At 43.5% G+C, this 16072-nt stretch overlaps 1 protein-coding gene across 1 annotated transcript in view; it reads left to right on the forward strand.

Annotated features, from left to right (window-relative positions):
• PTPN13 (protein tyrosine phosphatase non-receptor type 13) overlaps nucleotides 1–16072 on the forward strand; it is a 172869-nt gene that overhangs the window by 28697 nt on the left and 128100 nt on the right. Inside the window, exon 2 of the mRNA XM_063136332.1 lies at nucleotides 12127–12246. Coding sequence (XP_062992402.1) covers nucleotides 12132–12246 — 115 coding nt within the window. The 5' untranslated portion in view covers nucleotides 12127–12131. The remainder of the gene's footprint in view (nucleotides 1–12126; nucleotides 12247–16072) is intronic.

The following is a 16072-nucleotide window of genomic DNA, read 5'->3' on the forward strand; positions in this document are numbered from 1 at the left end:
CATTTGAGAACTACGAGTTCAACCGCAGCTTTTAAAGCTCAGCTAAAAACTTTTCTTTTTCCTAAAGCTTTTAAAACTTGATTTTGTTCTGACTTTATACTGTTAGTTTTACCCTACCCAGTGCCTGTTTACTCTACCCTGTGCCTGTTTGCATTCTCTTCCCCTCCTTATTGTTTTATTATGATTTATTAGAATGTAAGCCTATGCGGCAGGGTCTGTACAGCACCATGTACATTGATGGTGCTATATAAATAATAATAATAATAATAATTTAGGGTGCAATCCTATGCATATTTAGACAGAAACAAGTCATACAGCTCTGGGGAACGCTGGGAGTTGCAGGGCTTTTATCAGTTTAAACACCCATAGGATCGTGCCCTTACTGTACCTCCCTTTACACGTGTGTGCATGTGCTCATTCTTGTTTTCTACGCATATGTGGTGCTTTCTGTCTAAATCTGCAAATGCTTTCGCAAGACTCTTGGGTATGTGTGTGTGTGTGTTTGCTGTAACAGACTAACATGGCTACCTTCCCTGGAATTTTTCCCTTGTTGTCAATGTGATATGCATCAAAGACGATTAGACTTCTAGGTGAGACGTCTCTTTGGGTGAACCCCCCTGGCTATTCACTGATATCACAATTTCTTTAGAATGCAGTCATTCATGACGATGAATATTACAGACATACCTGTATGGTTAGGCTTTTAAACTAGTTGTAACTTGCAAAAACAAGCTGTCTGTACAAGAGCCTTATACATGCAGTGGGGGAAATGGCTGGTTGGAAACTTGGTTTCCTTGGATAAAGGGAGAGCTGATCCCACAACCTTATTCCATCTGGTGTTAGCAACCCAAGTCAGTTTAAAATGCACACAGTTTCCTGCTGTAAAGCTGCCTTTGTTCCAAAACCTTAATCAGATTTCTAGGGATCCCTTCTATTGACAGTGGCAACCCTTCCCTGGCAGGACCTGAAATAGATGCACAATCCCGGCAGATTAAAATTCCACCTGTCCTTCAGGAAATCTCGGCTTTTACTCAACCAAAGAAAGAAAAGCCTTTCTAACAAGGTAGGGACAATTTGAAGGGCAGGTGGCTTCTAGCCCATGGCTTCTGTAGTTTGCTTTGACAGGATGAGTTATCAAGGTTGCAGAGGGTGTATGTACAAAGAGTAGTTTCTAAGAATCAGTAGCTTGTGAGTTGACTGTGGTTCCCATTTATTACATGGGCTAGTAAAACCCGGTCAAGTCTGTCTACCTGTTCATCCCTGAAGGCATGCAGGGCTACTGTCCAGTCTGAGGATTCATCATAAGTGATCCCTGGGATAAAGGAGTTAAAAAGCAGGTAAGTGTCCGAAGTAGACCCAAAAAGTATCTCATGATGCTAGAACAAAGATTTTATCATGGAAAGCCCAACACGTTAAAGCCTTTTATTGATTTTATTTTAAGGCCTTCTTCAGGGGATTCTAAAACCTGTGCAGAAATTCTTATAACAAAATCACTCCTTCTGTAATGGATGGTCCTGCAGTTTCTAGTTTAGCAGTTACTGTGTGACAAAAAGTGGACAATTGAGGTCAAATAGGAGGGATGCCTGTGATGAAAACAAGAGGGGAAGAACACATGAGCCAGACTATTAAATTTATATCTTGACTTTCCACCCAAAATGGTACTCAGTGCAGGGAATGCGTGTTGATCATAGCCCACATTTATTTGAAGTCTGAAATACATTTCTTTTAAATAGACATGTGTTCTCTTTTTTCTCAAATGCTTGACTTCTAACAGCTTCGTAGCAGGAACGGAGTTGAATACTGGATCGTAAATGTAATAAAGTTTTGCTGTCCATAAGGGTAATATGTTTTTGATCTTTCTACTCCTTGTACTGTGTCCCTTTCCAAATTCTCATTGTTACTAGCTGGATTCCAACAATGAACAGACTTCTCAAGGCCTCTGCCATAACTGGCACGACACTGTCTGAAATCTTGGGGGGGGAAAGTTGCATGTATATAGCCATTACGTTTTTTGCCTAGGAGAATTGAAAATAATAATGCCAAGGCTGCATTTTTAACGTTGGGTGCTGCCATCTTGAATTCAGGAGACCTTGTGAATGTGCTCAGTCAATCCAAGAGCACAGCAGTCAGTCACGTCTTTTTGGCATAGATATTGAAACATCACATACGGGTAAGAGGGGAATTTGGAGACTGTTCCCAGTGAAGCTGAAAACATCTGTTTCTGAGTGCCTCCAAAGCTAGGCTGACCATATGAAAAGGAGGACAGGGCTCCTGTATCTTTAACAGTTGTATTGAAAAGGGAATTTCAGCAGGTGTCATTTGTATAGATGGAGAACCTGGTGAAATTACCTCTTCATCACAACAATTAAAGCTGCAGGTGTCCTGCCCTCTTTTAAATCTGGTCACTCTAGTATAGCTCCTGCACTTTAACTGTTGTGATGAAGAGGGAATCTCACCAGGTTCTCCATACATACAAATGACACCTGCTGAAATTCCCTTTTCTGTGCAACTGTTAAAGACACAGGAGCCCTGTCCTCCTTTTCATATGGTCACCCTATCCAAAGCAAAACACAAGGTGAATGAATTATCTTGTCTCCCTCCCCCCCCCCACACACACACTCCAAGTTCTAGGGGTTTTATGGCAGTGAAGAGGTCCTTATCTCACGTCATGATGAGTTTTGAGGGTGGTCAGAAGTATCGCACCAAATCCACTCCCTCCAGTGCCTGGCACAAAGTGAGAGGGAGTCGCTTTCTACGAGGATTTCGGATTGCCCAGTGTGATTGACAGTATGACCTCTTTCCCAAGAGTATTCTAGAATTCAGTGAAATAGTGGCCCTCGCTCCACTCCATGTTTTAAAGGGACTTAAAAGCAGCAAGAAAGATTTTCGTGGCATTTCAACGACTCCCAGCCTGGCACTAGTGAATTTCAGTACGAGACGTTATTACAGGAATTTCTGCAGATGTTTTAATAACCCATTGAAAAAGGCTTTAAAATGAAAATATGCTGAAACTTGTTGGGCATTTTTATACATAAAATCTTGAGATATTTCCCTTCCATTTGTGGGTCTAATTTGGAAGTTCCCCCATTTTTGCACTTTTTGTTTTTACCAACACTGTCTGCGATGTGTAGTCCCCTGATCAGAAGATTGCGAAAGGGATGTTGCACTGTGGGCATCATTCTGTCCGCTATTTGCCTTGCACAATACACCACAGTATTATACTGTATTATACAGTATTATACTATCAGGATCGGAACTCAAAACCCGCATTGAGTAACTCAACCTTTGAGTCATTCAAAGAAAAGTATGATTTAATTACTATAGAACACTGTGCACTTGTGGATTTTTTACTCAATCTTTCTGACACAAGTTCTTTTCTGTTAATCAGCATTAAGGCTTTGAATTACAAATGTCATAGGTCAGAAAGGAAGTTAAGTAATTATTTCTGCAGCTTCTATTTACAGCTGTTCCTATTTAACTTTCAGAAAGAAATTATTTCTTGTATTACTTTGGGAACAGAGAGCTGGCATGGCTATAGTTAGCTGCCTGCTAGATTATCTCACCTGAAGGAACATAATGAAAAAAAGCCCTAACGAAACAAGATGTTGAAAGCCACACAAGTTCCTGTTAGCCTCTGTATTATCAGTGAAGCTACGGATATATTTTTCTATCTCCAAATATCAAGTTAAGGATGGATGGAGAACAAACCTGTATTAACTAGTGTGCCACCTTTCCCAGTAGAACAGGAGTGAGTCACCTGGTGAGATATTTTCAAATGTTCATTGACTTTCCTCTCACTCTGATTTACAACCTCTATGGTGCTTGTATATTTCACTGGCCAAAAGCTTTGAGAAAATGGCATATGGGAAGAGGTTAAATCCTTTCCCTCCTGTGGTGCAACTCTGATCTGATTTCCCCCCAGAACTGTTTCTAACTTAAAAAAAAAAAGTGGGAAAAATAATCATGGATCTTCTGTTATCTAGTTTAGTTTGTTCCTTATTCCTGAATTTTTTGTGGGAGGAAGATAAAAGTGATCATGTGTGTGCATGTCAAGGACATTTGGAACACTCCCTTTCTTTCAATAGGGATACACTGCTCTTATGGAGGAGCAGAGAGTGATGGTTTATGCTCTCTTTAAGTAAAGCCAAATGTAGAAGCAGATGGCAGGATCATGTGACACACCCTCCCACTATCCCCTCCTTTCTGAAATGTGAATTTTTCCCACCTTCTTAACTACAGTAAATACATTATTCTAGCAGAAATTTTAATGGTGATTAAGGCTAACCATTATCCTGTTTAACCATGATTTGAAACCAAGATTCAAAGTTGGGCAGTTATTTGGGGACACTTTTAATGGCCTGATTCACATGTAACAATAATCCACAAATTTTAAAAGTATTTTAATTTTTAAAGCTTTTTTTAAAAAGCGATGGATTATGATTCTGGCTTGTCAGGGGAGAGACAAGCCAGAGTTTCTGGTTCACACGTCACTCTATACAAACTACAGACAGAAGATCTGTGGTTTGTTTTGCCACTCCCACTTGCAGTGGGACTGATCCAGTGGTGTGCACTAGCATGGTAACTCATTCACAATATTGTGATGTGTAAACTGGGCCAATGTCTTCCCACATGGAGCAGTTTTGATAATAACCAAGTTAAGGATTACATGCAGCTTTTCCCCATAAGTTAACAATTGATACAATATTTGATTTAACTAGTTGCGATCTTGAAAAAATAACACTTTGGTTATTAATAGTAGCAAATACCGAGATCCAATGAGCTCATCTGCCTATTTAAATAGGGTTACGAGTGCTAACAAGCTCTTTGAAATGCTGCTAGTCACTTTCGTTTATTGGATTAGTCCGAGTTGCAGTCACTTGTATTATATGCCAATTAAAAACGAAAGTTGGGAGGTGGGGAAAACACACCTAGAAGGCCTTTTTTTGGAGCAGACTCTGCTGAAGTGGGCGTTGAATCCATCCCATAGTTTTAACAATGCGAATCAAGAACCCTATAATTATTTACAAGGGTCATTCACATTTACAAGGATTAACCTTACTTTGTAGTTGTAATTATCCAGTGCGTTCAATAGAATAAAGTGTGATGTTTTGGCTAAATGAAGCATTACTAATACTAGGCATCTAAAGTGAGTGTTCTGAAACCTTTATCTCTCCCCCCACCCCACAAAGATGAGGTTTGGATTGGAATATGTCATTTGGTTTCACGCGACACATTAAAAGAACAAGCTCATCAGGTTCCCAGGTGAATCTGAGAAATGAAAAGGGATAGGTGTGTTTTTGTGGGGTAAAGCTTGTCATTATCCATTGTGAAATCAGTTTGGCATTAATGACCAAGGCATCTGTTTAAGAAAAGGTAATGTGGTGAGTGGAAGGTAATATACTGCTGGACTCCAGGCTGGTATGGCACTAATTGGGGGTGTTGTGTCCAGTTTGGGGACTGCTATGGACAGGTAAGAATCCAACCCCCTGATGAATGCAGGAATCCACCTTAAAGCATCCCTGACAGATGGTTCTCCAGCTGCCTCTTGAATGCCTCTAGTGTGGGAGAGCTGACAACCTCCCTGGGTAATTGGTCCCATTGTCGTACTGCTCTAACAGTCAGGAAGTTTTTCCTGATGTCCAGCTGGAATCTGACTTCCTGTAACTTGAGCCCGTTATTCTATGTCCTGCACTCTGGGAGGATCGAGAAGAGATCCTGGCCCTCCTCTGTGTGACAACCTTTCAAGTATTTGAAGGGTACTATCATGTTTCCCCTTAATCTTCTCTTCTCCAGGCTAAACATGCACAGTTCTTTTAGTCTCTCCTCATAGGGCTTTGTTCCCAGACCCTTGATCATCCTTGTTGCCCTTCTTCATTTTGGCTTTCCCTGACTGGCTCTCCTTTCCATTTCTCCCCATTTCTTTCTTCGTTTCTTCCTATTCCTCCCAGGTATACCAGACATAATGCTCCCAAGCTCCAGATCTGGCATATGCCACAGTGCTCTTTCCTCCCACTCCCTCATCTCCTGCCCCAACCAAATTCTCCCCTCCCTTCCATGGCTGGCTGAGGAATGCTGGGAAATGTAGGACTTCTTTCTGTCTAAACATCCATAGGATTGTGTCCTCAGGCTAATCAAACTTGCCTTGAAGCCATGCCATTAGGCCATTTTTGTTTGCCTGGTTGCAGCTGAAGCAACATTGAACTATGGGTAAAATGCCATGGAAGGGGACAGGGAATTCATGCATGAGAGGGAGGGAAAGCATGCCAGCCTGAAGCATATTCCTGATGATGGAACCCTGCTTTGGAGTTCAGGAATGTTACATCTCCACCAGCCTGATGCATCCTATGGAAGTTTTGAGACTGCGGGCACAGCCTGGCCTACCTTTGCATTATTGTGCAGTGTATAGCAGGTTTAGCATTGTAGAGTTGGAAGTTACCGCAAAGGTCATGTTATCCAAGCCCATGTTGATGCAAGAAATCTGGTGCTACAGCCTCCCAGATAGATGACTATCCAGCCTCCGCTTATTTATTTATTTATTTATTTATTACATTTTTATACCGCCCAATAGCTGAAGCTCTCTGGGCGGTTCACAAAAATTTAAACCATAATAAAACAACCAACAGTTTAAAAACACAAATACAAAATACAGTATAAAAAGCACAACCAGGATAAAACCATGCAGCAAAAATTGATGTAAGATTAAAATACAGAGTTAGAACAGTAAAATTTAAATTTAAGTTAAAATTACGTATTAAAATACTGAGAGAATAAAAAGGTCTTCAGCTGGCGACAAAAGGAGTACAGTGTAGGCGCCAGGCGGACCTCTCTGGGGAGCTCTTTCCACAGCCGCGGTGCCACAGCGGAGAAAGCCCTCCTCCTAGTAGCCACCTGCCTCACTTCCTTTGGCAGGGGCTTGTGGAGAAAGGCCCCTGTAGATGATCTTAAGGTCCGGGCAGGTACATACGGGAGGAGGAGGCGTTCCTTCAAATAACCTGGCCCCAAACCGTCTAGGGCTTTGAATGTCAATACCAGCATTTGAGATGGTTCATAAAGTGTATGAAGGCTTTTCATAATACAGGGTTGATATTATGTGTCAACCCTGTATCCAACTAGAAACTCTTTGCATTATATTGCATCACATGAGAGCTGGGCAACTTGTTCAGCACACAGGCACAGATCAGTTGCATAACACGAGCCGGAGTCCCATCTTCATTTTCATATTCTAGTAAGATGAAAATGTACTTGCAGTTAATTTCCATGAAATTGGCTTGCGCCTTGCTATATCTGGTGGATGTATAACAGTTGGTTTGGAAGCATTCTTATCGTGAAATTAATCATGTGGACTGGGGGGAACCTGTTAGCCCTTGAAAAAATATGGCAATCTTTCTATTTGGAGAGTGAAATGAATTTCAAACCATTAATACAAGAGTATAAGCTTTCATTCAATTTGTGGGGGAAGCTCATAATGGGCTTCTCCATGAAGAACTTATTTCTAGAATACTTGATTGCTACAAATATGGGGATGTGCACAGGGGCAGACCATAGGTGCTGGTCTGAGGGGGGGGGCTTAAATGCCACCCCCTTCCCCGGCAGGTGGCATTGGTGAGTTCACCAACATGTTGGGAAAGTAAAGTGCTGTGCTGGCTGAGGCTGCAGCCCACACCATTTTAAATCATTTTCCTGTTTTTGAGTAGCAGTGGGCTGAACCAATCAGATGCTGCCTTTGGGTGTGTATGTGCAGCCAATGAGGACATGGAAGACAGTGAGAAGACTGCCTCTTCAGAACTTCGGTTCCCTCATTAATTCTGCATCCCTCAAAGCAGTGTGTGATTGGTTCGGCTCACTGCTACTCAAAGTTAGGAAAGACTTCAATTTAAAATGGCACAGGACTGCAGCCTCAGCTGGCCGGCCACATTGGTTGCACTTTCATTTGCCAGCAGCCCAGCAGTGGCAGGTAGAGGAGGAGGAGGAGCTACTGCCACTGTCACAAGGCTAAAAAAGGTGGGGAGAGGGAGAGCCACCCCCCACCCCGCAGAAAGCACTTCACCCAGGGCCTCCCTCAAACTTGTAGGCCGCTGAACCATAGCAGCCACAAGACTGATACATTTGTATATGGTACCTGCTTGTCTTTGAGAAATGACCTCTTCAGGCTCATCCGGAGGTCAACCCTCATACCGTCCATCCTGTTTGGTATTCCTTTATAATACCTAATGTTAATCATGACCCTCACTGAGGCCTAATCTACACCAAGCAGGATATAGCACTATGAAAGCGGTATGAAAGCGGTATATAAAAGGCAGGAGCCACACTACTGCTTTACAGCGGTATTGAAGTGCACAGACAACTGTTGGGGCCCATTGACACATACCATATACCGCTTTCATACCACTATATCTTACTTGGTGTGGCTCCTGTCTTTTATATACCACTTCCATAGTGCAATATCCTACTTGGTGTAGATCAGGCCTCTGTCTCATGGGGTTAAAGACACATTTGGCTAAATGCAATTTTCTATGGTTCTCCCTGTATTGTTTACCTTACCTGAAAACCTTCATTTCTTTCAATTACATTGTGTGTGTGTGTGTGTCCGTCCGTCCGTCCATCCGGATGTGATCTCTGTTGATTTATGTCGATCCATTGTTTTATTTTGCATTCGTTTTCGTCGGTATCCCTTTGATAAATGTAATGAAAACGAGAAAGAGAAATAAATGAATTTTCTTCCCTCTTCCTCGCCCCTCACCCTCCATACACTGTAGCTAATTTTGGCATGACAATTTCAGACTCGCCAAAATGACTACTGCGAATTTCCTTCTTTTTAAAAAATTGGAAAGTGAAGTTCTCAAGACTGTAATAAGATTCAGCAGGCAGTCCACAGACATCTTGGACCCCCTGAGTATGGCCCACCCATTTTTTCTTTTTACAGCTACAATTATTTTCCAGCAGTGCCTAGAGATAATTTGGAACAGAATCCAAACACACGGGTCATCAAATGAACATGGGTTTATTTTTCTCGTGTTTGTTGTTGAAGCAAACCAACATGGTCAGAGCACTTTTATGGCTGAAATAATGGGCTTTTAAGGAGCAGCTGCATGGTTTCAAACTGGAGGTTTCCCTGTCTCTCAGCGTATCCGTGTAGCTGCACACTTCTTTCTCCCGGAATACATCCATGGTATGCAATTCTTGGCAACGCAAGCTGATGGGATTACAAGCAAGTATGAAGTGGCTCCAGGCATTTAAGTGAACTCAAGCTATTAAACAGGAGCATTCACTTCTATTTTGTCACATGGCTTGAAACATTCAATCTCCAAATGCCACCATAGGGAGGACAAAACCCTAGAGCTCCGGCGGATTTTTCATGTGCTTCCAAAGGTACCTTTGAGCCCCCCTCTCTTGATGTTGGTATTACATAAAAGATAGAAATGCAGTTTTAAATGTGTTTATTTTGGCTTTTTAAATTAACAAGTGGGGCCTACAAGTAAATGTTTCAATGTGGAGTTCTCCTGTTTAGGCTGCCAGCCAGCCATGCCCATTTCTAGGATACTCCATTACCGCTCCTTCCTGGTTTTCCATTCCTGGTTTTCTCACCTCCGGGTTGTCCCTGGTTCATCACTGTGCATCCACATAATGCACAGGGGATCCCGGGGGCAACCAGGGACAACCCCTTAATTTTCCCAGGATAACTGGTTCCCCAGGGCATGTCTACACCTCCCGGCAGATAGGGGAGAATCTTGCAATATGCTGATCGCGAGATCCCCCCCTGCGTTCACATGTGGCACGCAACGTCCAGGGAGGAAGGAGGACATCGCGCACACAATATATATATATATTTAAAGAAAAGGAGTTAAAAAGTAAGTTTTAAAAAAAAGCCCTGACCCCTCTCCCCTCCACACCCCCGATGGGCACGGAGTGCATGAAGAGTTCTGTGCCCTGTGCCTGGTTTGTGGCTCCTCACGTTTACTCACGAGGAGCTGAGACAAAACTGGGACGGCCGCCCACTCCTCCCGCGGTCTGAGGACAATCCCAAGACTGCAGGAAAATCAGGCTAAAAGCCTTCCCAGTTATCCCGGGGGAATGGAGGGATCTTCCCACCCTGCCCCCGGGATCCCCTGTGCATCATGTGGATGCACAGGGATGATCCTGGGACGATCCCCGGGATAAGGCATGGTGTAGACATGCCCCCAGTTATCCTGTTTTTTCCCATGGTCCCGGGATCGTCTCGAGACTGCAGGAGGTGTGGGCGCCCATCCTGCCTGGTGCCTGCTTACTTGCAAGTAAGCACGGCACCAGAAAAGGGGCACGGTGCAGCTCCGTGCCCATCAGGGGAGGGGGTGGCAGCAATTTCGCCACCCCTGGGATGGCAGGGAGGGAGATTGGGGGTGGTTTCAGGAGGGGTTTAAACTTAACATTTTAGATGGAGTGGGGCCTCACTCTTGCGCGTCCGGCCCCACTGCTTAAAAAAAATGGTGGCTGCGACATCCTGCTTCCTCCCTGGACGTTGCGCGCCATGTGTGAATCCAGGAGGAGGATCTCGTGATCAGGTGTAGACATGGTGTAGACCCTAGGTGTAGACATGCCCCTAGAGTCATCCTGTATTCTGTCGCCTTTGGATTGCTAGTCCTTATGGTTGCAAAGAACAGCCTTGAAACTGTGGAGGCAATGTCTAGTGATATCTCAAACGCTAAATGAGTTCCTGAATAACTTCTTAGGGTGTAGAGCTTCAGGCGCCTTCTACACCTAAGGGTTATCCCAGGAAAATGGAAGGATCGTCCCTGCCTGCTCCCAGGATCCCCTGTGTGTCATTTGCATGCACAGGAACGATCCCGGGATATAGGGCTGGTGTAGACATGTCCTCAGTGTCCTGCATAGGTCCCTGCCTATTGCTGTGACCTACAGAAGGGGGAGAACTCATATAATTGCGTTGAATTGAATGTGCCTAATTTATACAGGCTGCAGAATTTGGATTACCTTGAGGCTTTTTTTTTTTTTTTGTCCTCCGCATACACAGCCTTGGATATAAAGTAAATGTGCTCTTGAATTTATCTTTCAAGTTACATTCTTTTTAGCGATTGAACATATATTTAAGAAGATTTGGGCCGTAAAATCTCTTGCCAATAAATCACCGTTTGGGGCAACACAATTGATACAAACTAGAGAGATCAATTATGATTGAGGATCGTTTATAGAATGGTCCGGAGGGAATTGCAAGTCTAATTTCAGCTGTGCTGGAGCACCACCATTGCAAATATCTGAAAGGTGTTACTGCAACTTGCGGCTTGGCAGGGATCAGATGACACCAGCACCCAATGGGATCTCACCAGGCCCTATAAAGCTGTGGATTATGCCCTGATGCCCAGTCTGAGCAACTTGTAGTTCAGGTGCAGAGTGAATTGCTCATAGACTGCCTTAAGGGAGGGGTTGTAGCTCAGAGGTAGTTCCCAGGCTGTGCATGCAGAAAGCCCCAGATTCAGTCTCTGGCGTCTCCATGTTGGGCTAGGAAGATCGTGGTCTCAAACTCCTAAGCCACTGCCAGTCAGTCTAGACAGTACTAAGCTGAGCTAAGATGGACCAATGTCCAGACTATCTACAGGACAAACCCCTAAGTTTCCCTCCTGGCAACTTCCTTATAGGCTACCAGCCCTGATATGAAGACAGAGCAGACTCCTATAAGCACAAAAAATAGACCTGTGTTGCAGAACCTAGCCAGGGCAAAGCAGTGAGGGAAAAAGAAAGGAAGACGTTTTTAGCAGTTTATATAGCACATTTACAGCACCATGTACATTGATGGTGCTATATAAATAAATAATAATAATAATAATAATAATAATAATAATAATAATAATAATAATTTAATGTGGAAATAGACCTGAACGTGTGAAACGGCCTTATGCCAATGAGACCTTTCAGCCATTCCTGTGAGTGACAGTGGCTCCTCTTCACACGCCCTGTGCCATTGTGTTCAGGAATTCAAACAGTGAGTTTTGAAGGCAAGTTTGAGTTGCCACAGCTGTCCTTGCCTTCGGAGCGAAATTCCTCCCCGAATGCTATGCAGATGCTGCACAGAAAGCGAGCGCTGAGTGGAGTACAGCCGCATTCTTGAACAAGTCTTGTCTTGTCTTGCTTCCTCAGATAACATGCATGTATCACTAGCTGAAGCCCTGGAGGTTCGGGGAGGACCACTGCACGAAGAGGAATTATGGGCTGTATTGAATCAAAGCGCCGAAAGCCTCCAAGAGTTGTTCCGAAAAGGTAAGGCCCTGGCAATACAGTCAGACCTGGAGTCGAAGTGGTGTGATGTTTGGGACTTCAGGGGAGAGCACTAATACTCCTGCAAAAGAGGAAAAAGAAAAGTATTATTATTACGTTTATGGAAGGAGCAATCCTATGGACCCTAGACAGTGTCTGAGGTGCCATAAGTTATTTTGGATTCCCCGATCTGAGGTCAGAGACAGCGCTCCAACCTTGGAGATAGTGCTCTGACCACCACCACCCCCGACCCCTTGCGGCCAGCATGGGAAGAACTGCACAGTAGAGAACTTGACCTCAGAGAAGGGGAGAAGAGGGCATTTCAGTGGGTGGGGAGGAATCGAACCATCCAGAGGCCTCTCCAGCCTCCTTCTCTCCCTCTCCAAAGCACCCAAGCTAGATGGGCGAAAAAAAGCCCATCTAGTGAAAATTTCAAGCCAGGAGGACGGAGAGGCGAAGATCACCTCTCCGACTCCTTCTGTCCCACTTTGGATGCTTGTAATGCTCAGAGTTTATTTATTTATTTATTTATTTCATTTCTATACCGCCCAATAGCCAAAGCTCTCTGGGCGGTTCACAAAAATTAAAACCATGAAGAGCATAATAAAACAACCAACAATTTAAAAACACAAATACAATATACAATATAAAAAGCACGACCAGGATAAAACCACACAGCAAAAATTGATATAGGTTAAAATATGAAATTAAAACAGCAGAGTTTAAATTTAAGTTAAATTAGGTGTTAAAATACTGAGAAAATAAAAAGGTCTTCAGCTGGCAACGAAAAGAGTACAGTGTAGGCACCAGGCGAACCTCTCTGGGAAGCTCGTTCCACAGCCGGGGTGCCACAGCAGAGAAAGCCCTCCTCCTCGTAGCCACCTGCCTAACTTCCTTTGGCAGGGGCTCACGGAGAAGGACCCCTGTGGATGATCTTAAGGTCCAGGCAGGCACATATGGGAGGAGGCGTTCCTTCAAATAACCTGACCCCAAGCCGTTTAGGGCTTTAAATGTCAATACCAGCACTTTGAATCGGGCCTGGAGCTGGACTGGCAGCCAGAGTTCAGAGACTTATGAACACTGACCATGCAGCCCATAGGATTGTGCCCTAAATGCTTCCTAAATACCTTCGTCTAAAAGTTGTACAAAACATATCACAAGTAAAATCCCAGTAAGAACAATCAACGCTATAAAACTCATAAGCATGCAACACAAAATGACTATCAGGTATACAACTTAAAACAGCATTAAAATAATAAAATGAAAATGCAAAGATTTCTAAAATGTTTTAAAAATACTTTGAAAGGCCTTGGAGAACAAACAAACAAACCTTAGCCTGACAATGAAAAGATAGCCATTTGGGTGGGAGTCTCTAGTGCATCAAAAATAAGGGCCAAGCCCATCCGTCATCCCACTGCCTTTGTACTTATTGGCCAGAACAATGGGAGTTGGGAGCAGGTTCTCTTCTTACTGGATAATTGAATAACTGAATAGGACAAGTGGGGCCTGCAACAAAATGTTGCAGTAACCGCCCTTCCAAGAGGAGTGCTCTAGCTTAGGATGCAAATGAGCCAGCCATGCCCTCCTCTAGGATACTCTATTACACACACAGGGCTCATCTACACCAAGCAGTATACTCCACTATGAAAGTGGTATATAACAGGCAGGAGCCACACTACTGCTTTATACCAGTATTGAATTGCACTGAAAACTGTTGGGGCCCATTGACACATACCATATAACACTTTCATAGTGTTATATCCTGCTTGGTGTAGATGTGTCATGGGCCCTAACAGTTGTCAGTGCACTTCAGTACCACTATAAAGCAGTAGTGTATATCTTTCAGTGCACTTCAATATCACTATCAAGCAGTAGTGTGGCTCCTTCCTTTTATATGCTGCTATCATACCACCTTCATAGTGGAATATCCTGCTTGATGCAGATGAGCCCCCACACACATACACTCTCTTTCCATTTTTCTTTTCCTACTACTCAACATTGGCTGTTTTTGCGGGACCGGAGTTCCTCTTCAGTTCCTTTTTAAACTTCTTTTGTACTTCTGCGAATCCCAGGGTTCCTCTAAGCATACTGATACCTCTCTCTTGTTTCTCTATGGCCCTCTTTTGGGCTCCATTTCTGTCAGCACTCTTCTCCTGAGGCTAGATCTACACCAAGCAGGATATAGCACAATGAAAGCAGTATATAAGAGGCAGGAGCCACACTACTGCTTTATGGCAGTATTGAAGTGCACTGACAAGTGTTGGGGCCCATTGACACATGCCATATACCGCTTTCATAGTGCTATATCCTGCTTGCTGTTGCTCCTGCCTCTTACATACCGCTTTCATACTGCTTTCATAGTGCAATATCCTGCTTGGTGTACGTCTGGCCTAAGTTGCCCATTACAGGGAGTGATGCTGCCCACATATTTTTCCTTCTCTTGATGAGTAAAGGAACAGGTGACTTGTTTTTTTGGGATTCGAATGTAAGCTTGAACATTCAAAGAAGAGTTTTGAAATACACAGCCCATCACCAGACCATGGGCCTGAGTACAGTGTGACGCTACGACACCACTGCTGGAGAGTAATGTGGACGGCTGCGTCAGTAGCTTTCATTCAGCAGCGTTATGAAAAGTTGAATTGAAGAAAAGATCGTGCTGTAAGTTCCCAGCCACAGCATTTGGAAATCTGACTTTGTGATGACACATTTGGCGCCACATCAAGGAGCGAAGCCTGAGGCTGTCTCTCCTCCTACTCCAAACTTCTAAATACAAAAATGAGTCTCAAAGGTCAAATTCTATTGCCCTTCCAAAAAGCAAAACAGAATAAAAACCCACCCACAAAAACCCACCGTCCTCTCTTTGAATGCACAGATGAGGTACTGGGGTGGGGGGGAGCTGTTCTTGAGTTGTGAAACTCTAGCATCTGTTTTGCTCTGAGAAGCGAACAAATGTGAGAACGTCAAACCATATTCTCTTCTTCTTTCGCTAGGACTTTCCCCTTCTGTGTGACTGTTTTCTTCCCCCTTCATTTAATTTCCTACAGCCCAGTTCATGACTAAATGGACACTGGGGGAGGAAGGCATTGTTCTGGATCCTGCATCTGCTGTAGACAGATTATATTTACACACCTCGCAAAGAGCTGTAGGCAGGGGCGGTAGCATAATTATGTTATACAGCGCAGGGACATTATATATCAGTCGTCGCTGCAGTAATAGAAATAATAATCATGCTGAGTATTTACATAGCGTTTAAAGTGTCCAAAGTTCTTCTTATAGTTCCCCTTACAAAGTAGGTCATTTATTGAGCTGTCTATTTATTTACTGCATTTCTATGCCGCCCAATAGCCGAAGCTCTCTGAGCGGTTCACAAAAATTAAAACCAAAAAGTACAACTTCAGCATAAAACTTAAACCACAATATAATGACACAATATAAAAGTACGACCAGAAGAAAACTGAGCAGCAATGCAGAAATTTAAAATGCAGATCTGAAACAGCAAGTTAAAAGACTAGGATGGTAAAATGTTAAAATGCTGGGATAATAAAAAGGTCTACACCTGAGTATTTATTTATTACATTTATATACCGCCCCATAGCTGAAACTCTCTGGGCAGTTTACAAAAGTATAAAGCAGGTGTCAGGCAAACCTCTCTAGGGAGGTCATTCCGCGGTGCCATAGCAGAAAAGGCCCTTCTCCTGGTAGCCATCCGTACCACTTCCTTTGGCAGGGTCTCATAGATAAGGACCCCTACATTTGGGAAGAGGGGTTCCTTTATTTAACGCATGTTATCATTATACCTAATTGCAGATGAGGGCCTGGCACTTTACAA

Source organism: Elgaria multicarinata, chromosome 10, assembly GCF_023053635.1.
Source record: "Elgaria multicarinata webbii isolate HBS135686 ecotype San Diego chromosome 10, rElgMul1.1.pri, whole genome shotgun sequence".
Taxonomy (NCBI): domain Eukaryota; kingdom Metazoa; phylum Chordata; class Lepidosauria; order Squamata; family Anguidae; genus Elgaria; species Elgaria multicarinata.